Below are 23,760 nucleotides of genomic sequence, written 5' to 3' on the forward strand. Positions count from 1 at the left end.
TAACAAAAAGGCGGTTAACGGACGGTTACCTATTTTACTAACCACTAACCGGCGGTTAGTAAGCGGTTAGCGGTTAGTGAAATCTACTAACCGCTAAGGCGGTTACGGTTAGCGGTTATTGGCAATAACCACTAACTGTAACCGTATTGACACTCTAAAAAAAATGAATACTATAGAAATTCTGTCAAGATTTAACAAAAAAATTTAAGGGCTGGTTTGGGATTTTGAGGGGCCTAAAAGTGTTTTTAACATTTAAAAAGTCCGTTTGAAAGAAAGAAAAAGAAAAAAGTATTCATTTGATAAAAAAAAAAAAAAAAAAAAAATCGCTTTTAAGGGTCCTAAAAGCCTAAAAATGACCAAAACACACTTTTGTCAAAAGTTCAAGGGTTTGTTTGGGGTGTGTTTGAACTTTTAATGGCCTAAAAGTACTTTTAACACCAAAAAAATCCATTTGAAGAAAAAAAAATACTCGTTTAGTAAAAGAATTAAAAGCGCTTCTAAAGGTCAAAAAAGCTTAAAAATGGCTAAAACATACTTTTGGTAAAAGCTTAAAAATGAAACTTTTTCTTAAAAACATTTTTTGCTTTAAAAACTCTATTTTTCAGACGCAATTTCAACGCAGGCTCTAAGGATAAAATATTCCAAGGATAAGATATTTCAAAAAATTAAAGGTTGAATGAATAATTTTTTAACTTTGAAAAGTAATTGCAAAAAGAGAAATACTAAAGGCCAAACTTTTTTGCCCAACAAAAGTCCAACTTTTACCCTTTATTTTTTTTCTAAAAAAAACAAAATAAAAAATGGAAAAAATGTCTGAAGCAACCCTATCTATTTTTGGCCTTTCTTTTATTTAGTATTTTTTTTAAAATGAAAAATAGTATTTTTCTTCATAATAATGACATTTTCTTGAAAAAAATGACATTATTATGAAAAAAATACCATTTTTCATTTTTAAAAAAATACCAAATATAAGAAAGACAAAAAATAGATAGAGTTGCTTCAAACATTTTTTCCATTTTTTATTTTATTTTATTTTTAAAAAATAAATAAGACAAAAGTTGAACTTTTGTTGGGCAAAAAAGTTGGGTCCCTATCATTCCTCTTGCAAAAATGAACAAAGTTAGAAGTTAAGTGATGGTAGTAATACTAAGGTTCAAAATAATCTAAATTTGTTAATTCAACCACACTCATCCCGTGCTCCCTCACACTGTTGACGGGGGTTAGAAGAGGGGTCAAAGTGGTTGAGATGGGTTTCAGGAGGGCTTAGAGTGGGGCTGGGGTTTGACGAGGTTGGCAATTGCGATTATGGTTGGGCATCGAGAAGAAAGAAGGGTGGGTGATTAGCAGTGTTCTCTTAAGGATAAATCAAAGAGTTACAGGAGCCCAGTTGAAGCTGTCGGAGGAAAACTTTTGGCAAGTCAGTTATGTTTGGTTTTCTCTGTTCAAGACAGCTATTTCCACTCAAACACAGGAGGACCCATTTGGGATTTCTTCAGCAAAATGGCTTCTTTATTGTCAAATCGTTTACATCAGTAGGTAGTTTACCTGAATCTAATCAAAAACCAGAAGAAGAGGAAAAACTTTCTTTTGCAGTGTCTTACCTCATCAACTCTTGTGGGTTTCCCGCAAAATCTGCAATTTTAGCCTCCCAGAGGATACTATTTCAGAGCCCAGAGAGACCAGACTCAGTGCTGAATCTTTTCAAAGAGAATGGATTCAGCAATGCCCAGATCTCCAAAATCGTTAGGATGCTTCCACCGATTCTTTTATCTCATCCCGAGAAGACCCTTTTGCCCAAGATTGAGCTTTTGCGTTCCATAGGGGTTTCGAGCTCTGACCTCATTACCATCGTCTCTTCAAACCCATTTCTGTTTAAAATCAACTTAAATAAACGTCTTATACCCTGCTATGATTTTCTCAAGAGTGTACTTCTTGTTGACGAGAAAGTCCTGAAAACCTTCAAGCGCTCATCACGGGCTTTTCTAAGTAATGTCAAGAATACTATGGCTCCTAACATTTCACTTTTGAGACAACTTGGAGCGCCTCCATCTACAATCTCTTTCCTGGTAACTACTTATCCCTCTTCAGCTTTTATTAAGCATACTAGGTTTGTTGAGGCTGTCCACCAGGTTATGGAAATGGGATTCGATCCAAAGAAAACGGTGTTTGTCGAGGCAATCCTGGTGTTGTTGAAGATGAGTAAACCAAAGCTGGAATCAAGATTTGAGCTTTATAAGAGGTGGGGTTGGTCAAAGGGCATGGCCCTCGCAGCATTTAAAAGGTTTCCAAGTTGTATGCTACCTGCAGAAGAGAATATCACGAAGAAAATGGATTTCCTCGTGAAAAAAATTGGTTGGCCATCAGCAAATATTGCTACAAATCCTGCAGTTATAAAATTAAGCCTGGAAAAGAGAATTATCCCTCGGTGTTCGGTTGTTCAAATTTTGCAAGCAAAGGGTTTGGTTAAGAATAACTTGTCCGTGGGGACTCTTTTGAATCCGACTGAGAGGATATTTTTGGAGAAGTTTGTGATCAGATTTCGGGATGATGTTCCTCAATTGTTGAATATATATCAGGGTAAGATGTCTTCTGGATATAGGATTTCAGTCTGAGAAGGTATGTGGGATGGAAAACTTGTAACATTTTGACTTCCAATTTTATTTATGTCATTGCTGGCAGTTATAGCATTTTCAATTTGTTGGGTATTGTCTGGCCAAAAAGTAAGTTATTGGGCATTGCATTTGTATTATATTGCTCTGTTTTGACATGGACAATGTGATGTCCAAGTCAAAAATACCGATTATTATGCTATGACATAGTGTTAGATTCCAAACAAAATCCTTACTAACATATCGCCACTTGTGTTTGAATTCCCCCTTCAAACCACCCCTGAATTACTGGCAATGACTGATTTTTATGGCTTTTGTTTTTTCTCTCAGCCTATTTTTCAGTGTGATGGAACATCCTAGCTTGACACCAAGTCCATTGTATCATGAGAATGTGTATTTCTCAATGTGCTTAATGACATTGGTTCTGTGTTTTTTGATGGTTCATGTGCATGTTCGAATCTCTGTGATGGAATATAGAGACTACGATGATCAATTTACTATGAGTTGTTCATGAGGAGTAATTCTACAAGTTACTCTTGTGTCACTCTAAGAATGAGATGACTTTTAAAATCACTATTTGATCCAAATTCAATAATAATCAATCACAAGGCCAATGGTGATTTTAGAATGCACATTATTTTTTGAGTACACAAAAAGGACAAAAGAGTGATTTCTAGCATTACTCGTTCGTAGGTCACAACATACATGACACTTTTCATTGACTCTTTTTGAGAATATGTTTTTCTTATTATAGTCTACTGTGTTCTGCTCTGCATTTAGAACTTATCTAAGCAAATTGACAGAAAATGACAAAAAAATTGCCCCCTTGCTCCAACGGGACTATGGACTTACATCTGACACCATAAAAACACATGGAAAACCCAATTGATTGGGTCAGCTAGGCGAGCAGGTGGTATTACTGTGAACCGGCTTGTAAACTAGTAAGTGTATTCCCTTGTTGAGTAGACAAAATCAAGGGCATTGTCCAAAACAATAAGGAACAGATTGGGTGACAAAGCTGTGGATGCCAACAAGTCTGAGTAGATGAGGCTGATAGACTTGTGTTGTTGATAATCCCTTTTTATTTGTTGCTTAGTTCCTTCTTTCTCTTGTTTTACAATGAAACCATGCCCAAATGTTTGTTGAAGTTGGCCAATATCTGGTTTTCGATGGAATCCTTTTTTTCTCTATTTGATTTTTCCATTTAAATAAAATAGGTTGGTTAAAATTTGATATATGTTTGTTCTTTCAATGTTATTCGGTAGAGAGAGCATCTATGAACTGTAAATATCAGTTTCTCTTTTTGCTCTTTTCTAAGAAAAGACGATACCAATTTCAACTTTCAATGTAAAAAGAACAAAGATCAATATGTATAGGTTCCAGACAACACTGCCTGATATATCGCTGGTGCCGAGGTTTCCCCATTCCATTAATTTATGTCTGTTTGTTTTGCCCTTCTCTGATTGACTTGCATTTATGCTGTATTCATTTGTTTCAATTTTGTTTTTGCATGCTTTAGAACTTGGTATTATTTCTATTTCTATTTTTTTTTTTTCTTTCCTATCAGTATTCTGAAGTAATACCACACACTTTCTGTGTCTATGGTTAAGCTTTATTTTAGCTTCTACTTGCTATAGCTCTCAGATCTGTGATTTTGCTTAATTAGATGTGGGTTGTTTTGCTCAATTCATGGCTGTGTTATAGTTTGGTAGTTGATTTTTGTGTTTATTGCTCTAGATGTATGTTTGCTTTCTGGAAATGTAGGACAGAAAATGGATATATTGCCTTTATAGTAGCTGATTTTTTCTTGGACGAACCCATTGTTTCATTTGGTAATTTTTCCGAGATAACATGACGAAATTTTGTTGCTTTTAATATTTTCCATGTGGGTTTGACCTTTCATAAATTTCTGAAAACTTATCAAAATGGCTATTTAATCTGGAGATTTTAGTATGTGTTTGATTGCGAAGTGAGATGGTGTGTTTCTTTGCTTCTGATATTTTTCTATTCTCTACTGCTTCAATTTCAGCATTAGTTTTTGTTCTCGCTTCTGATAAATGTGTGTGCAAGTGCTGGAGTTGGCTGGAAATGCAGCTTGTGACAACAAGAAGAACAAGATCATTCCATGGCATGTTCAGCTGGCTGTGACGAACGACGCAGAGCTTGGGCAGTTACCGTTGCTCAGGGCGGTGTCCTTCCCAACAATAAGATGGCGGAGAAGGCTGCCAAAGAGTCCAAGTCTCCATCCAGGGCCACTAAGTCTCTAAAGAAGGCTTAGCTTTCTCTAGTCAATCGAGTTGCTTCTTTTTCATTTGTATGTAATCTAGGTGTAGGATGGATCTTGTTTTTTGTTATTTGTGTAGGGCAAAATTGATGAATTTGAAAGATCTTGTGACCTCTTTGTTAGGATTTTCTCTGAAATTAATGGATGAAACCATTTGGTTCATTACATGGATTTAGTGATTAATCGCATGAAATAGAAAAATGTTTTTCGTTGAAATTGTTTTCAGATTTCTGAAAAGAGATTTTACTCGAAACACTTTCTAACGAAAAACATTTTACGTGAAAATAAAATGAGTCTCAATAATAATCAAGACAAATGCAAGTATGTAGTTGTGTGTTATTGCATTTATTTGTCAAAATCCTTCCTATACTGTAAATGCCAAAAACATCCTTGAAGTTAGAGTGGACTCATAAATAGTGTAGAATTCAATTGTTTCTCTCACATGTCAACGTTTTTAGAGCAGTAAGAACTAGCTTCTTTTAGATTTTTTTTTAAAAAAAATTTCGATAACTAAACTACTTTTAGTTTTTCAATTCAATTGTTTCTCTCACATGTCAACATTTTTAGAGCAGTAAGACTAGCATCTTTTAGATTTTTTTTTTTTAAAATTTAGATAACTAAACTACTTTTAGTTTTTCTACTCAAATAGATTCCATGATAGCTTCCTTTATCATTTTCCTATTTGGTTGAAGAGAAATGCTATGAGTACTAAATCTTTTACTAACAGAGACTTACCAAACTGAAGTGTAACTTATTCATTGAAAAAAAAATAAAACAATTAATTAAGAGAAATGTAACAAGTACCAATGAATGAACTACACGTCAATTTAATAAACCTATGTTAGTAAAATATTTAGTACCCCTAACATTTTTTTTTGTTCAAATAGTCTATCAAATAAATGTTTGAAGAAATAAAGACAAAAGAGAAAGTCATTTAAATACTTTTTAAAATAAATAATAGAGGAAAGAGAATCATTTTTTTATTTAATAAAAGGGTTAAATACTAAATTAGTCCCTAGGGTTTCACAACTTTATTTTTTCCCCCCTGGGTTTTCATTTTTATCACAGGAGGTCCCTGTGGTTTTGATAAGTGACCAAATTAGTCCATCCGTTAGTTGACCGTTAGTTGACCGTTAAACTGGACACGTGGACCAATCAGACGTCGACACGTGGCACATATATTAATTTTTTTTTAAATTTTTTTTTAATTAAAAAAAATGTTTTTCTTTAAAAAAAAAATTAAAAAATATATATTAAAAAAAAAAAAAAAAAAAAAAGAAAAATCGGAAAAAACTGGGGGTGGCCGAGCCACCCCCTTGGCAATTTGGGGGTGGCTCGGCCACCCCCTTTGGCCATGGGGGTGGCCAGGCCACCCCCATCTGGCCGGATGGGGGTGGCCGAGCCACCCCCTGGGCACCAAGGGGGTGGCCGAGCCACCCCCTTGGGCCCCAAGGGGGTGGCCGAAACCACCCCCGGTTCCCACTGGGGGTGGCTCGGCCACCCCCATGGAGCCTTGGGGGTGGCCGAAACCACCATTGGTGGTGGTTTCGGCCACCCCCAAGGCTCCATGGGGGTGGCCGAGCCACCCCCAGTGGGAACCGGGGGTGGTTTCGGCCACCCCCTTGGGGCCCAAGGGGGTGGCCGAGCCACCCCCTGGTGCCCAGGGGGTGGCTCGGCCACCCCCATCCGGCCAGATGGGGGTGGCCTGGCCACCCCCATGGCCAAAGGGGGTGGCCGAGCCACCCCCAAATTGCCAAGGGGGTGGCTCGGCCACCCCCAGTTTTTTCCGATTTTTCTTTTTTTTTTTTTTTTTTTTTTAATTTTTTTTTTAAAAAAAAACATTTTTTTTAATTAAAAAAAAATTAATATATGTGCCACGTGTCGATGTCCGATTGGTCCACGTGTCCAGTTTAACGGTCAACTAACGGTCAACTAACGGATGGACTAATTTGGTCACTTATCAAAACCACAGGGACCTCCTGTGATAAAAATGAAAACCCAGGGGGGAAAAAATAAAGTTGTGAAACCCTAGGGACTAATTTAGTATTTAACCCTTAATAAAATTGTTGAGAGGTTTGCATCAAAAAAATTAGAGAGAAAGAGGAGGCCCATATGTTGTAACCTAGCCATGCTCATATAACCTTGAAGAAATACAACAATGACTAAACTACCCTCAAACCCTAATACATTCTTCTACCACCCCCCTTGAAGCTGAGCATATATATATCATATAAACTCAGCTTGTAACAAATAAACTCTAACCGGTTACGACATAAAGATTTTGTAAACATCATCTAACTGGACTCCAGACTTCATGAATGTTGTAGATATATCTCCATCGAGTATTTTGTGTCGAACGTAATGACAATCAACCTCAATATTTAGCCATTTCATGAAAAACTGGATTAGATGCAATATGTATATTAGCCTAGTTATCACAAGATAATGGGATAGGAGTAGGAGCCGAGAAACCAATCTCTTGAAGGAATTGTTGTAACCAAGTCAATTGAGTAGCTGTATGAGCCATTGCCCTGTACTCTGCTTCAGCACTAGATCGTGCCACAACTGTCTGTTTCTTACTCTTCCAAGTTACAAAATTACTTTCGAAGAATGTGCAATATCCTATAGTAGACCAATCAAATTAGCATTTCCAACTTGTACTATAAATGCAAAATCATCTTTTTCGGTAAATGTAATGATGCTAAAAAGCTGCTATATACACTTCAACTTTCTTACACTCATTTTCACACTTCTTTAAGTGGCTTTTAAAACTACTATTAAATTAAAACATGTTAGGGAGATTGATATCTTGGGGAGTCCTTTTAGTGAGCTCATAACATAGCATGTTGAAACACCATATAATCCAAAAGTTTAAGCCTATGGAGTTGAGCCCAACACTACCCTATTAACCACTTACACTTCTTAGATCTTTTTAATATGGGACTTCTGTCATTTTACACTCACACATATATACTCAACAATCTCTCTTTATATATGAATCCATCATCACATTGCTACACTTCCCCTCGAAAGGAAGCCTTTTACCAATCTTATGGGCCCTCTCCAAGATTACTTGTGGGCTATGTGGGTTTTGTCCGCACCACGCACATTTGTCCCTACTTCATGGAGAAGGATCCATCCAGTCCTTGTATTATTGGGGGCATAATTGTCCAAAATTATGCCTCTGATAATACAAGGACTGGATCCCATCCAGTCTAAACGGACTGGAGAGGATCCCAGTCCCTACTTCATGGACTTCTTGTTGTGCATTGTGCCATGAACCTTGTTGCTCCTTCTCTAGCGACTCATGTTCATGTTCACAGCTTGCACCTTTGTTCTAACTCCATGAACCGTTGTCAAGCACATGCCATGAGCATTTGCCCTCTATTCCAAAGGCAAGCATCTATGTTCACACTTTTAACATTTTTTGTCTATACTCCAGGAAACGTTTGTGTGTGCATGTGTCACTCCACCTTACCGCACATAACGATCGGCTCTAATACCACTTGTTACGAAGATTGATACTTTAGGTAGTCTTTTTAGTGAGCTTATAACATAGCATGTTGACACACCGCACAACTCAAAAGCTTAGGCATATGGATTTGAGCCCAACACTACTATATTAACTAATCACATTTCTTAGATATTTTCATTGTGGGACTTCTATCATTTTAACACTCACACATATATATTCAACAAAATTCAATAATGATTCATTTCAAATTTAATAGTAATTTTAAAAGCCATCTAATGGAGTGGAGAAATGATTGTGAAGAAGTGAGAGTGTATAGCATTTCCTCCTCTTTTTATGCAGTTATAAATATACTATGCTTTCCCAAAAAGAAAAGAAAAATGGAAAGAAAAAAAGAAGAAGCCTAACTTAGTGATCGCTCATCCCATGGTTTGAGAAAAAGAGGTTTGTGATTACTTCAAAAAATAACAGACATACATGGAAGATTATATTGAAAGCTGCTTTTATCTGATTGAGGAAATATTCTTGTTTGTTTAAATTGTTTTGATATAAAATGTTTTTTCAATTTTTTTTTTCTTATTTTTTCAGTGTTTGGTACCACCGTAAATTGTGATTGAGCCGAAAACATTTTTGGTTACTAGAAAAATCTTTTTAATATCTGTAAAATACTACTAAAATGAGTTGCCTTTTCTAGTACAAATAAAGTGTTTTTTTTTGGCATATCATTTCTTGATTGAGCTCAAGCGCCTCTCAGATTAGAAACGCATGAAGAGTTCAAAGTCTTCGGAGGGCAGTTTTCTCTGAAGGAATTACAGGAGTCAGGAGCCGCCCAGTTGAAGCTGTCGGAGGAAAACTTTTGGTAAGTCAGTTATGTTTGGTTTTCTCTGTTCAAGACAGCTAATACCACTCAAACATAGGAGGACCCATTTGGGTTTTCTTCAGCAAAATGGCTTCTTTATTGTCAAATCGTTCACATCAGCAGGTAGTTTACCTGAATCTAATAAAAAACCAGAAGAAGAGGAAAAACATTCTTTTGCAGTGTCTTGCCTCATAAACTCTTGTGGGTTGTCCAAAAAATCTGCTATTTTAGCATCCCAGAGCCATTTGGTTCTATTTCAGAGCCCAAAGAGACCAGACTCAGTGCTGAATCTTCTCAAAGAGAATGGATTCAGCAATGCCCAGATCTCCAAAATCGTTAGGATGCATCCCCTGATTCTTTTATCTCATCCCCAGAAGACCCTTTTGCCCAAGATTGAGCTTTTGCGTTCCATAGGGGTTTCGAGCTCTGACGTCATTACCATCCTCTCTTCAAACCCATTTCTGTTCAAACGCAACTTAAAGAAACGTCTTATCCCCTGCTATGATTTCATCAAGAGTGTACTTCTTGTTGACGAGAAAGTCCTGACAGCTTTCAAGCGCGCACCACGGGTTTTTCTAGGTGATGTAACGAATACTATGGCTCCTAACATTGCACTTTTGAGACAACTTGGAGCGCCTCCATCTACAATCTCTTTCCTGGTTACTAATTTTCCCTCTTCAGCTTTTATTAAGCATACTAAGTTTGTTGAGGCTGTCCACCAGGTTATTGAAATGGGATTCGATCCAATGAAAACGGTATTTGTCCTATCAATCCAGGTTTTATTGAAGATGAAGAAACCAAAGCTGGAATCAAGATTTGAGCTTTATAAGAGGTGGGGTTGGTCAAAGGACATGGCCATCGCAGCATTTAAAACCTTTCCAAATTGTATGCTATCTTCAGAAGAGAAGATCACGAAAACATTGGATTTCCTAGTGAACAAAATTGGTTGGCCATCAAAACATGTTGCTACATATCCTTATGTTATAAATTTAAGCTTGGAAAAGAGAATTATCCCTCGGTGTTCGGTTGTTCAAATTTTGCTAGCAAAGGGTTTGATCGTGAATAACTTGGCCTTGGGGACTTTCTTGCTACCGACTGAGAGGCAGTTTTTGGAGAAGTTTGTGATCAGATTTCGGGATGATGTTCCTGAATTGTTGAATGTATATGAGGGTAAGATGTCTTCTGGATGTAGGATTTCAGTCTGAGAAGGTATGTGGGATGGAAAACTTGTAACATTTTGACTTCCAATTTCGTTTGTGTCATAGTTGGCAGTACAGCATTTTCAGCTTATTGGGTATTTTCTGGCCAAAAAGTAAGTGATTGGGCATTGGGCTTGTATTATCTTGCTCTGTTTCGACATGGACAATGTGATGTCCAAGTCAAAAATATCAAATATTATATGCTACGACATAGTTTTTAGATTCCAAACAAAATCCTAACTCACATATAGCCACTTGTGTTTGAATTCCCCCTTCCCAACCACCCCCGGAAAAAGAAAAATGACCCTGAAATACAGGCAATGACTGATTTTTATGGCTTTCTTTTTTTGCTCAGCCTATTTTTTAGTGTTATGGAACATCCTGGCTTGAGGGATAAGGCAATTTATAACCTGTGAATTTGCTATCTAGTTGACCTACATTAGGCCTTTTATGATATTTTAATTAAATGGAGTCTTTGAACAGTTTTGAGTTCTCTTGACAAGATCATCCTCCAAGCGTATAGAGAAATAGGTAGCATTGTTGAACTGAGAACTTCTGTATATGGCTTGTGTTTTCTCCTTTTATCATTTTACATGCGAACTCATAATATGTGGCCAGCAATCCATTGGTATTTATTTGTTGTCTTTGGGTGTTGTGGTGTCATCTCAATGATTATGCATTCTGTGGATGTGTGATGTTTGAAATTTTCTACTGCAATCACAGGCTCATCTGCAAAGAGTGGCGTTATGATGTTGTGGATTAGATTCCGAAGAAAGCAATTAGGTCGTTTATTCAGTTGGGTTATATAAGGTGCAAAAAAATTGTAGAGCTGGTTATATAGGAGCAAATTGAAACAAAGAATCATATACTAGCAACTAAGTAATAATTAAGACAGAAAGTAGGTTACTACTCCATTGGACTTGGTGAATTCTGATTCTACTTTGACCCAAGGGTTTCCCGTTGTCCTTAGCTGACCATCCAAGAGCATCAATGATTGGCATGAAACATTACCTACTAGCAATTTGGGCAGGTAATTACCGTGGATACCATATTCCCATGAGTTCAGCCTAGATTACAACTAGTTTTAATCAGCGGGATCCTTCGTGTACTGTAAATGCCAAAACATCCTTGAAGTTTAAGTGGATTCATAAGTACAGTCTAGATTCAATCTTTCCAGTAGATGATGTTATGTATGCTTTTGCTGGACAGTAGGTATATTTGTTTTTATGCATTCAGATATACTACCGGTAGCTCATCTCATGGCTGGAGAAGAAGAGTTTTGTGATTGTGCAAAAAACATGTGGAAATTTTTCTTGGATGAACCCATTGTTTCATTTGGTAATTTTTCCGAGATAACATGTGGAAATTTTATAGGTTTTACTTCTTTCCATGTGGTTTGACCTTTCATAAATTTCTGAAACTAGTCAAAATGGCTATTTAATATAGAGTTTCTAGGGAGCAGGGAGGAAGAGGAGGTAGGGGACCTTAGTGTTGATAGGCATGCTCCTCTAAATTCTTATGCGCCCATTTCAAAGGGTGTGCCAGGTTATTCGGATTGGGTAGTTCAGTGTGCAAATGGGATTTATCCAATTGTGGGGATATCGTATCTGGGTCATAAACTGCAATTGCTAGCCCTTTTCACTTTCCTGGAGGAGGAACGCCGCAACAATGCAATGATAGCCACCTCGGGCAGCGGTACAAAGTGTAAGAGGGAGATCAGAAATTTGGAGTGCTGGGTGACTTATGATGCTAGAGGTTCAAGCTCTAGCCGTGGTAATAGGAAGGGGGAGGGGAGCCGCAGTTATTTTATGAAGCCAAGAATTATTTCTTGGAATGTAAGAGAGTTGAACAAGAAGGATAAACGATTGAGGTTAGTAATTGGCTTAGAGATTGGAAAGCAGATATTGTATGCTTTCAAGAAACTAAACTTCAGGGTATGTCTTGCAACATAGTACACAATTTATGGGGTCGGAGACATGTGGATTGGTGTTGTTTGGATTCTAATGGGGCCTTGGGGGGTATTTTGATCATGTGGGATAATAGGGTGATGGAAAAGGTTGAAGAATGTGTAGGGGCTTACACTTTGGCTGTGACTTTTAGGAATGTGGTGGATCGCTCGGTTTGGGCTTTTGTAGGAGTGTATGGTTCGAACTTGGATAGGGATAGAAGGCTTCTTTGTGATGAGTTGGCGGGTGTCCTAAGTTTGTGGAACTTGCTGTGGTGCATAGGGGGAGATTTCAACGTTATTTGATTCCCTAGTGGAAGATCAGGTACAACTCACTTGGATTATGCTATGATAGAGTTTTCAGATTTTATTTTTGAACAAGGGCCGATGGATCTCCCTCTTGCGTGGAGCTCTTTCACTTGGTCGATTTCTCATGATCCACCCTTGTGGTCAAGGATAGATCGCTTTCTTGTGTCCCCAGAGTTGGAAGCCTGGTTTCCAAGGGTTATACAGAAGCGGCTGCCGCACATTTGTTCGGATCACTTCACAATTCTTCTTGATACGAGGGATGTGTCTAGGGGGAGGAGGCCGTTTAAGTTTGAGAATATGTGGCTTAAAGTAGAGGGGTTTGTGGCTCTTGTGAAAAAATGGTGGGAATCCTATGTTTTCTAAGGTACGCCTAGTTTTGTTTTTGCTCAAAAGCTCAAGGATTTGAAGCTGGATTTAAAGAGGTGGAATGATGAGGTGTTTGGCAATATAGGAGGGAATAAGAGAATTCTCCTTGAAGATCTTTAGGGGTTTGATTTGCATCAAGAAAGTAGGGCCTTGGATGAGGAGGAGTTAGTGTGGAAGGCGGAGGTGGTTCGAGAATTAGAGAAGTGTACACTTATGGAGGAAGTGAGTTGGAGGCAGAAATCGAGGGTGTTGCGGCTAAAGGAAGGAGATAAGTGCACTAAATTCGTTCATTCCATAGCCAACTCTAATAGAAAGCATAATGCTATTGATAAACTTATGATTGTAGATAACCTTGTTCTAATCAGACAGAGATTAGTGAGCACATTGTAGAGTTCTATCAAAAGCTCTTTTTTGAGCAATGCAGGTGGAGGCGAGGGTGGATGGTATATCCTTAGACTCTATTTCGGAGGTTGAGGCTGAATGGTTGGAGAGAGATTTTGAAGCACTAATTGTAGGTTCTTTTACATTTTCTTTTAATTTACATAACCAAATTACTTTTTATTTTTCTCTTTAAATAAATTCAACGATAGATTCATTTATCATTTTCCTAGTTTATTCAAATCTTCTATCAGATAAATGTTGTTTTCCATTTTCTTTTAATTTACATAATTAAATTACATTTTATTTTTCTCGCTAAATAAATTCAACGATAGATTCCTTTATCCTTTTCATATTTAATTCAAATATTCTATGAAATAAATGCTAGGAGAAATAGAGAGAAAAGAAAAAGTCATTTAGGGAAACAGTCATTTAAATACTATTTTAAATAAATGATAGGGAAACCGAGAAGAAAGAAAGGAAAGAGAATCAATTTTTTTTTTTTTTAATAAAATAAAGGTGAAGGAAACAAAAGTAATCTAGGGTTGCATTTTTGGTTCCCTTGAGTTAGGGAACGCCAAAATGGCTTTTTGGAAGTTTTACCTATATTTATGGGAGTGAGAGTGCTCTTACTGCATATGATAAAAACAACCCAATTAGCAATTCCCACTGGTACTATAAATGCAAAATCATCTTTTCTAGTAAATGTAATGCTGCTAGAAAGCTGTTCTACACACTTCAATTTTCTTACACCGATTTTCACACTTCTATAATGGCTTTTACAACTTTGATAAAATTAAAATATGTTAGGGAGATTGATACCTTGTGGAGTCCTTTTAGTGAACTCATAACATAGCATATTGAGACATCACATAACCCAAAAGCTTAAGCATATGAAGTTGAGCCCAACACTACCCTATTAACCACTCACGCTTCTTAGATCTTTTCAATGTGAGACTTCTATCATTTTACACTCACATATATATACTCAACAATCCCCCCTTTATGTATGAGTCCATCATTACATTGCTACACTTCCCCTCAAAAGGAAGCCTTTTATCAATCTTATGGGCCCTCTCCAAGATTACTTGTGGGCTATGTAGATTTTGTCTGCACCACGGACCTTTATTCCTACTTCATGGATTTCATGTTGTGCCTTGTGCCATGAACCTTTGTTGCCCCATCTCCAAGGACTCCTATTCATGTTCACAGCTTGCACCTTTGTTTTAATTCTGTGAACCATTATCAATAATCATTTATGTTCACACTTTGCTCCTTTTTTCTCTGTACTCCAGGAAACTTTTGTGTGTGCATGTGCCACTCCACCTTACCACATACCACCATCGGTTCTAATACCACTTGTTAGGAAGATTGATACCTTAGGGAGTCTTTTTAGTGAGCTCATAACATAGTACGTTGAGACACCACACAACTCAAAAGCTTAAGCCTTTAAATTTGAGTCCAACACTACTATATTAACTATTTACACCTCTTAGATCTTTTCAATGTGGGACTTCTCTCATTTTACACTCAAACATATATAATCAATAAAATCTAATAATGATTCATTTCAAATTTAATGGTGGTTTTAAAAGTCATCTAATGGAGTGGAGAAATGATTGTGAAGAAGTGAGAGTGCGTAGCATTTCCTCCTCGTTTTTTGCAGTTATAAATATACTATGCTTTCACAAAAAAAAAAAAAAAAAAAAGCCTAATTTAGTGGTTACTCATCTCATGGTTGGAGAAAAAGAGGCTTGTGATTATTTCAAGTGTAGATTATTTTTCAAGTTTGAACTTTTCATTCTTGTACGCATTTTCTCTGGTAATTCATTCTCTGCTTTCGCTGGAGGTCGTTGGAAATCTCTACCTATTGGAATTTGTTATTAGAAGTGGTAGACCGCTACCTCTTGCTGGAATTTGCCGTCAAACATCATAGGAATCTGCCATCAGATTTCATTGGAAGTTGCAAGAAAATTTTTAGCCACCGTTAGAGCTCATCAGTTGTTGCTTGAGGTCACTCCCTACAAACCAACGTCGAAAGCATTTTTCATTGAAAAACGTTTTACCTCAGTAGAAACAAAACACGAATTTTAGTATAATGATGAAATTGAAACTACAAAATGATAACATTCAAAAGTCGATTGGCCATAGCATAAACATCTGTCTTTTGAGGTTTATTTAGGGTATGTTTGAAATTACGATTTCAAAAAGTGCGATTAAAAATAGTGATTTTAAAATGTGCAATTTTAAAATATGATTTTTAAAAATGCAGTTAAAGCATTTGACAAAATCGTAATTTGGTTTTTAAAATCGCAATTTTAATCTTAAAAAAAACACCTCATTATCCGCGATTTGAAAATATGAAAATCTTTTAGGTTTTAAATTCGAAATTTTTTTAAAATTCAATGCCAAATAATCAATTTTTTCCAATTTAATTTAAAATCACACATTTTATTTATAAATCGCAACCATAAACGCACCTCGAATGGTTTCCGACTTTCCGTCCTCGAGCAACATACTTCCAGTACAAATAAAGCTTCTTTTTTTGCTCAAGCGCCCCGGAGATTAGAAGCGCATGACGAGTTCAGAGTCTTCAAAGTGCAATATTCTCTGACGAGATTACAAGAGCCCAGTTGAAGCTGTCTCAGTAAAACTTTTGTTGAGTCAAGTTATGTTTGGTTTTCTCTGTTCAAGACAGCTACTGCCACTCAAATACAGGAGGACCCAATTGGGTTTTCTTCAGCAAAATGGCTTCTTTATTGTCAAATCGTTTACATCAGTAGGTAGTTTACCTGAATCTAATCAAAAACCAGAAGAAGAGGAAAAACATTCTTTTGCAGTGTCTTACCTCATCAACTCTTGTGGGTTGTCCACAAAATCTGCTATTTTAAAATCCCGGAGGCTAATATTTCAGAGCCCAGAAAGACCAGACTCGGTGCTGAATCTTTTCAAAGAGAATGGAATCAGCAATGCCCAGATCTCCAAAATCGTTAGGAAGTATCCCCTGATTCTTTTATCTGATCCTGAGAAGACCCTTTTGCCCAAGATTGAGTTTTTGCGTTCCATAGGGGTTTCGAGCTCTGACCTCATTACTATCATCTCTTCATACCCATTTCTGTTCAGATGCAACTTAAGGAAACGTGTTATCCCCTGCTATGATATCCTCAAGAGTGTACTTCTTGTTGACGAGAAAGTGCTGACAACTTTCAAGCGCGCACCACGGGCTTGTCTAAATGATGTAACGAATAATATGGCTCCTAACATTGCACTTTTGAGACAACTTGGAGCGCCTTCATCTACAATATCTTTCCTGGTAACTAATTATCCCTCTGCAGCTTTTATTAAGCATACTAGGTTTGTTGAGGCTGTCCACCAGGCTATGGAAATGGGATTCGATCCCTCGAAAACGGTGTTTGTCCTGGCAATCCAGGTGTTATTGAAGATGAAGAAACCAAAGCTGGAATCAAGATTTGAGCTTTATAAGAGGTGGGGTTGGTCAAAGCACATGGCCCTCGCAGCATTTAAAAGCTTTCCAAATTGTATGCAATCTTCAGAAGAGAAGATCACGAAAACAATGGAGTTCCTTGTGAACAAAATTGGTTGGCCATCAGCAAATATTGCTACATATCCTTATGTTATAAATTTAAGCTTGGAAAAGAGAATTATCCCTCGGTGTTCGGTTGTTCAAATTTTGCTAGCCAAGGGTTTGATCAAGAATAACTTGGCCTTGGGGACTTTCTTGCTACCGACTGAGAGGAAATTTTTGGAGCGGTTTGTGATCAGATTTCAGGATGATGTTCCTGAATTATTGAATGTATATCAGGGTAAGATGTCTTCTGGTTGTAGGATTTCAGTCTGAGAAGGTATGTGGGATGGAAAACTTGTAACATTTTGACTTCCAATTTGATTAGTGTCATAGTTGGCAGTATAGCATTTTCAGTTTATTGGGTATTTTATGGCCAAAAAGTAAGTGATTGGGGCATTGGACTTGTATTATCTTGCTCTGTTTTGACATGCACAATGTGGTGTCCAAGTCAAAAATGTCAAATATTATGCTGTGACATAGTTTTTAGATTCCAAACAAAATCCTAACTCACATATCGCCACTTGTGTTTGAATTCCCCCTTCCCAACCACCCCTGAAAAAAGAAAAATGACCCTGAAATACAGGCAATGACTGATTTTTATGGCTTTTGTTTTTGCTCGGCCTATTTTTTAGTGTTATGGAACATCCTGGCTTGACACCAAGACGATTGTATCATGATTGTCTATTTCTCAATGCACTTAATGTGATTGGTTCTGTGTGTGCTTATGGCATAAGGCACTTTATAACCTGTGAATTTGCTATCTAGTTGACCTACCTTTGGCCTATTATGATATTTCATTGAAATGGAGTCTTTGGACAGTTTTGAGTTCTCTTGACAAGATCATCCTCCAAGCATATAGAGAAATAGGTAGCATTGTTGAACTGAGAACTTCTTTATATGGCTTATGTTTGATCTTTTATCATTTTACATACGGACTTATCATACGTTGCCAGCAATCCATTTGTATTCATTTGCAGCCTTTGGGTGTGTTCTTAAGCTTGTTGATATTGTGGTGTCATCTCTATGCGTATGCATTCTGTGGATTTGTGATGTTTAAGTTTTCTACTGCAGTCAGAGGCTAATCTGCAAAGAGTTGTGGTATGATGTTTTGGAATAGATTCCAAAGAAGGCAATTGGATCGTTAATCCAGTTGGGATATACAAGGTGCAAAAATTGTAGAGGTGGTTATGTAGGCACAAATTGAAACAAAGAATCATATACTAGCAACTAAGGTCCTGTTTGTTTTGATGGAAAACCTTTTCTCCCCATTTCTCGGTGTTTCGTATGACCAAAAATCTTAGTCAAACTGAAATTATTTTTGGTTGACCAGGAAAACCACTTTTAACCGTGTAGAATGGTTTCTGTTTTTTATTATTTCCATACACCATTGTCCCCTCTCACAATCTTGCTGAACCCGCATACCTGACCTTCTATTTCATGCAACACACACCCGACCTTCTCCAGTTCTCCTTCTCACTCAATTTCAAAGTCTCCCAGAGCTCTCTGCTCCGCATAGCTCCTACACTCGTAGGGATCTCGTCCCTCTTTGGCTTCTGATTTTCCCTTTGCCATCGCCATTTGGGTTCTCACATCTCAAGTTCTTTCGGCTCTCTTGCAGCTCATTCTTGCACTCTATCTTTGATTTTTCTCACTTTCACTCACCGATTTCTATCTCTAAGATCGATTCTCTCTGTTTTTGGATTCCAGTTTTTTTTGGGTATTTTGAACATATTGAAGGGGGGTGGGGGGGCTTTTATTTTTGACATGAAGTAGAGATATCGAAATCGTTAGATTTGTGTTTTTTGATGGTTCATATGCATGTTCGAATCTCTGTGATTGAATATAGAGACTACGATGATCAATCTACTGTGAGCAGTTCATGAGTCACAACAGACATGACCCACTGTTTATTGACACTCTTTTTGAGAATATGTTTTTCTTAATGTAGTCTTTGTTATCAATCTACTGTGTTTTTCTCTTCATTTAGAACTTATCTAAGCAAATTGACAGAAAGTGACAAAAGATTCCCTCCTTGCTTTCCTGGAAATGTAGGACAGAAAATGTATACATTGTCTTAATAGTAGTTGAATTTTTCTTGGACGAATCCATTGTTTCATTTGGTAATTTTTCCGAGATAACATGTGGAAATTTTGTAGGTTTTACTTTTTTCCATGTGGGTTTGACCTTTCATAAATTTCTGAAACTAATCAAAATGGCTATTTAATATGGAGTTTTTAGAATGTGTTTGATTGCAAAGTGTGGTGGTGTGTTTCTTTTCTTTTGATATTTTTCTGTTCTGTACTGCTTCAATTTCAGCCTCTAGTTTTCGTTCTTGATTATGAAGTCATTGTGCATAAATGTATGTGAAAGTGCTTGAGTTGGCTGGAAATGCAGCTCGTGACAACAACAAGAACAAGATCATTCCAAGGCATGTTCTGCTGGCTGTGAGGAACGATGCAGAGCTTGGGAAGTTACCGTTGCTCATGGCGGTGTCCTTCCCAACAAAAAGATGGTGGAGAAGGCTGCCAAAGAGTCCAAGTCTCCATCTAGGGCCACCAAGTCTCTAAAGAAGGCTTAGCTTTCCCCTTGTCAATCGAGTTGCTTCTTTTTCATTTGTATGTAATCTGGGTGTAGGATGAATCTTGTTTTTTGTTGTTTGTGTAGGGCAAAATTGATGAATTTGAAAGATCTTGTGACTGCTCTGTTAGGTTTTTTCTCTGAAATTGATGGATGAAACCACTTGTTTCATTACTTGGATTCAATGATTAGTAGTAGTAGATATTTCTTTATAGGTTAATATGATTGAATGAAAATATAAGAAACAAAGGCTAAGTAATAATTAAGACATAATGCAAGTAACCATTCAATTGGAGTAGGTGAATTATGATTCTACATTAAGCCAAGGGCATGATGTCCTTAGCTTGCCCTTGAGCATCAATGAAGTGGCATGATGATGTTGTGTGGGGGGGGGGGGGGGGGGGGGATGGGGTGGTGGGTGTTGCATGGAAGTCATCGGTCATTTTTGGTCACTGTCGGAGGTAGTTGGCTGTTGCCTGCTATCGCTGATGTTTTTTTGCATGAGTCAAACGTCAAAAAATGTTTTTAATTGAAATTATTTGTCAGAAAATTGATTTTGTTGAAAATATTTTTCAACGGAATACAGGTTGAAATAAATGGAGCCTCAATTTGATGAAACTGCAAGTACAAATTCATCTTGATCCTCTTAGTAATCCTAAGGTTCAACTACAAAGTTATCTAAACGTAATCATAAGGTTCAAAGTCATCTTGATCCTCTTAATCTAACCACACTCAATCACTTGCTCGCTAATCATTCACATCCCTCTTATCCTCCTCCACCTCCAACACCACCCACCATAGTCGCTACTGCGACTAGCACAATCACTACCATCATCGACCATTGCCACAACCACCTTTACCTTCTCTGAGTGTGTCGCTGTCCGAAACCCCAACCACAGGCCAGTTCTCTTGAACATTTAAACACTTGCAAAGCTGTACAAAAGCTCACCCCCGCCGCCACAAAACAGTTCCTTGAAAAAGTGGTTGAGCCGTATGGCGCCTAGGAGCTGAATCTAGTACAATAATTCAACGCCGCAGGTGTCGAAGGAGGAGCTAAGAGAGTTCTAAGTTGGTGTTGGATTAAAGGAGAGAGTCCCACAAAAAAAAAAAAAAAAAAAAAAAAAGAAACTTTCCTCAATTCTTACTTGCGCACCATATTCTCTAACGGGATTAACTTCCATAGCTGCAAAGGGTGGAATATTAAGGACTAAACTGTACCTCTGAACAATCTCCATTTTCCTTGTTTGGCAGCCAGTTTTTTGGATTTGTTTTGGGTTTTTCAAAAACCCATGATTGATGATGATGGTCCCCCAGCCAATTATGATTCCATCAAGCCTGGCTGCGTGGCTTATGCTTCAACTAGAATGAGTATCGATCATTAAGGGTTGTGGTTTAATGGCCTTAAGCAAGTTTTATATGATTAGGTAAATATTATGGCATGAGTTTGACTTCTGTAGTAGAAATCCTCATGTATGATCAGTGTAAACCATTTTATGTCTCATTGATATCCTGATGAGGTTAAGTCAAGTTATAACTCAACCGAACATTTTTCTAGAATATTCTTGTACTTCATATTTAAACACTCTAATGAGGTATTTATGCATTTTATCAATATTCTGAAATTATTTCATGTGATTTATTTTATTGGGTGCTACAATAACTTTATGAGAGAAAACCATGATTTTCTCACACTAAGTATGCTATTGTTCAATGAGGAAATGTTAAGCGACAAATATCCTATTGTTAACTTATTGATTTATAACATGCTCAAACTTTATTACTGTCTCTGCCTAACAATTTTATAAACTTATTCTCATGCATATTTATATGTGAACTTTTTTCATAATTGGCATGAAATAGGCTCAACTCACGGCCTAATTATCGTTGGAGATTTACTTATTAAGTCATGGACTTACGTGTTTGTTTTATGTGGTTGCTTAATTTTTAATTTGATATAAATTCTGTAAAATACCTATTCAATCCCCTCTAGGTGTTGGTTGGCGTCAATTGAGAGTTTTCAAAAATTAGAAAAAAAATTGCTTCAACAATTAACATAATGTGCTTAAGAAAGAGAATCAGCTTGCTTTCACATATGGGTTCGAGTGGCATTTCACTCCTAACCACAATTCATCACCTACCTAGGAGAAGTGATAGAGAACCAAACAAATGAACTCAGAAAATTTTTGAAACTGATGTGGTAAGGATTTTTAAATTAAAAAAAAAAATGCAATTCTCTCTCCCTTGTCTACTACTCATGGTCTGCTACGTCAGTTTGAAAATTGTTCTGGGTTCATTTGTTTGGCTCTCTAACACTTCTCCCTACCTAGACGAAACAGTAAAGCACCTAGATGGTCTAACAAGGATTTGGCTTCTATGCTCTATCTATCAATATGGGTTTAGCCTGCAGGTTTTCAAAATGTTATAAACACACTTGTTTTTCTAAGATTATCACGGTGTGGGTTTAGCCTCATACTTTCTACAGCTTTATAAAAATTCATTGCCTCTTTTGTGCTTCTTACTACCTAGGAATGAGGATAAAATCACCTCGGAATACAACTATATTTCTATAATTCTTCTAGCAATTGTAACAACTAATTGTATTTCTTCCTCCTCAAGTGCATGGAACTAAATTTATGATCCCAAAGAAAGCAGAAAAGAATAGAATAGAAAATAAATCAATCACACAAGACACCAAGGTTTAAGTGGTTCGACTTAACAAGTTTACATCCACTTGCGGAGACAACTCGAAAGAAATTCACTATCAAAAGTGGAGTACAAAAAAGTAGCACACAAAGAATAGACTAGGAGGCTGAGAAAGGCGTAGTGGCCAAAGTTCAGCGGCACAACAGATTTGTGGTTAGAGGGAGAGTTGACGTTGCATTTGTGGGTGGAAGAGAAATCAAAAGGGAGAAAAGGAATAGCAAGAGAACAAGGGAGGGGGATCCCTCCTCCCCTAAAAGACGCACTGGCGGCAGAGTGAGGAGGGTGTCTACCATGAGAGAAGGGAAAGCTTCGCTCTCGAAAGTGGATAATTTTTTTACAACTGAGAGAGAAGCGAAAAATAATTTAAATAATTTATTAAGCGGATCCTTTTTAACAATACATAGTAATTAATACGACCATTTCATGCCTCTACTAGGTTGTAGGAATTCAACATAAGTAAAAATAGCACATACATTTGGGAAGACCAAGTGAGTGCCCCCACATTTTCCAAACAAGGCACCCTCATTCTTCTTACAACGAGCATCACAACCCCGTGGCCAAAAGCATGGCAATTTGTACTTTCTACTATCTTTCTCACAGAGGACCTCAAAGCCTTCTGTTAATACTATTATGATCATATGAACAAATCATAAAAACCAGAAAAAAAAAAAAAAAAAAAGGAGATCAAAATCCAACTCCATAGAAAAGTATGCACAAAATCTTTGGTAAAACTAATATAAAAGCTAACAATGATGTAATCTATTGGTTTTAAGGTAGAGAATATTTGAGCTATGTAACTAAAATGAAATTATTGAATTACTTACCCATTCTTGTGAAGATAATGAAAATAATGAAAATTAGAAGGTGTGGAGACTTAAGAGCCGTCGCCATGTTTTCTTTTTTCTTTCCTCATGCCAAACTCAAATGGCATTTAAGGTTATTTATAGAATATTTGCATTTTTTTTTTTGGCACTAGAAACAAACCTTCAAGCATTTGCTTTGTGAGTAATGTTATTTAGTGAAACTGTTATACGACTGTCATATAATTTGATGATATGATGATATGACAGTGAACACCATCCATTAGAAAAGAATGTGAAATTGAAAGGGTGGAAGCACGAAAAGTGAGTGATGGCTACATCTTTAATATACTGAAGTATATACTATGAGCTATAGTAAAATGGTATTTATTTATAGAAAAGCTATGAGTAATGACAAGAAACACAAGACTAAGTAAGGAATGGAATACAACCTATAAGAAAATAGATAGTCTTAATATAAAATATTTTAACTAAAATAAAAATAGAAAGAGAAGGATGGGCCAATGTTTTATAGCTTGATAATAATAATATATATAAAAAAGGCTGGTCGGATATATTTTGAGACGACCCATTTAAGTGAGGTTATTTTTTTAATATTTAAATATTAATTAAATAATATTTATTTTAATATTAATATTATATTTTATGTTAA

General features: G+C 36.9%; 2 protein-coding genes and 1 pseudogene across 7 annotated transcripts; all 3 read left to right on the plus strand.

Moving 5' to 3' along the window:
* The first annotated feature begins 1,200 nt into the window (after positions 1–1,200).
* Positions 1,201–5,058, plus strand: LOC148587294 (transcription termination factor MTERF15, mitochondrial-like). 4 transcript variants are annotated; one of them, XM_088513993.1, is made up of 2 exons: positions 1,201–2,577; positions 4,704–5,058. In XM_088513993.1, exons 1-2 carry the CDS (start codon positions 1,425–1,427, stop codon positions 4,874–4,876), a joined length of 1,326 nt encoding a protein of 441 aa, XP_088370119.1. In that variant the 5' UTR covers positions 1,201–1,424; the 3' UTR covers positions 4,877–5,058. The 4 variants fall into 4 exon arrangements, with proteins under 4 accessions (XP_088370119.1, XP_088370120.1, XP_088370121.1 ...); XM_088513994.1 differs by having other exon boundaries at positions 4,639–4,849; XM_088513995.1 differs by having other exon boundaries at positions 1,201–2,616; positions 4,704–4,793.
* A 4,034-nt stretch (positions 5,059–9,092) lies between these two features.
* Positions 9,093–10,903, plus strand: LOC148587295 (uncharacterized; annotated as a pseudogene).
* A 5,028-nt stretch (positions 10,904–15,931) lies between these two features.
* On the plus strand, positions 15,932–19,755 carry LOC132168110 (uncharacterized). Of its 3 annotated transcripts, none has more exons than XM_059579190.2 (2): positions 15,932–17,245; positions 19,402–19,755. In XM_059579190.2, the coding sequence occupies exons 1-2, from the start codon at positions 16,093–16,095 to the stop codon at positions 19,572–19,574; spliced, it is 1,326 nt and encodes a 441-aa protein (XP_059435173.2). In that variant the 5' UTR covers positions 15,932–16,092; the 3' UTR covers positions 19,575–19,755. The 3 variants fall into 3 exon arrangements, with proteins under 3 accessions (XP_059435173.2, XP_059435174.2, XP_059435175.2); XM_059579191.2 differs by having other exon boundaries at positions 15,932–17,284; positions 19,402–19,486; XM_059579192.2 differs by lacking the exon at positions 19,402–19,755 and adding an exon at positions 19,324–19,394 and having other exon boundaries at positions 15,932–17,284.
* The last annotated feature ends 4,005 nt before the right edge of the window (positions 19,756–23,760 follow it).

Source organism: Corylus avellana, chromosome 2 (assembly GCF_965113065.1).
Source record: "Corylus avellana chromosome 2, dhCorAvel1.hap1.2, whole genome shotgun sequence".
NCBI classification, from domain to species: Eukaryota; Viridiplantae; Streptophyta; class Magnoliopsida; order Fagales; family Betulaceae; genus Corylus; species Corylus avellana.

Excerpts from the sequence above, each read along its gene's own strand:
- LOC148587294 (XM_088513993.1), top strand. The coding sequence starts at position 1,425 with ATGTTTGGTTTTCTCTGTTCAAGACAGCTATTTCCACTCAAACACAGG. Across the intron at positions 2,578-4,703 it reads ATTGTTGAATATATATCAGG|CTTGTGACAACAAGAAGAAC; the intron begins GTAAGATGTCTT and ends CTGGAAATGCAG.
- LOC132168110 (XM_059579190.2), top strand. The coding sequence starts at position 16,093 with ATGTTTGGTTTTCTCTGTTCAAGACAGCTACTGCCACTCAAATACAGG. Across the intron at positions 17,246-19,401 it reads ATTATTGAATGTATATCAGG|CTCGTGACAACAACAAGAAC; the intron begins GTAAGATGTCTT and ends CTGGAAATGCAG.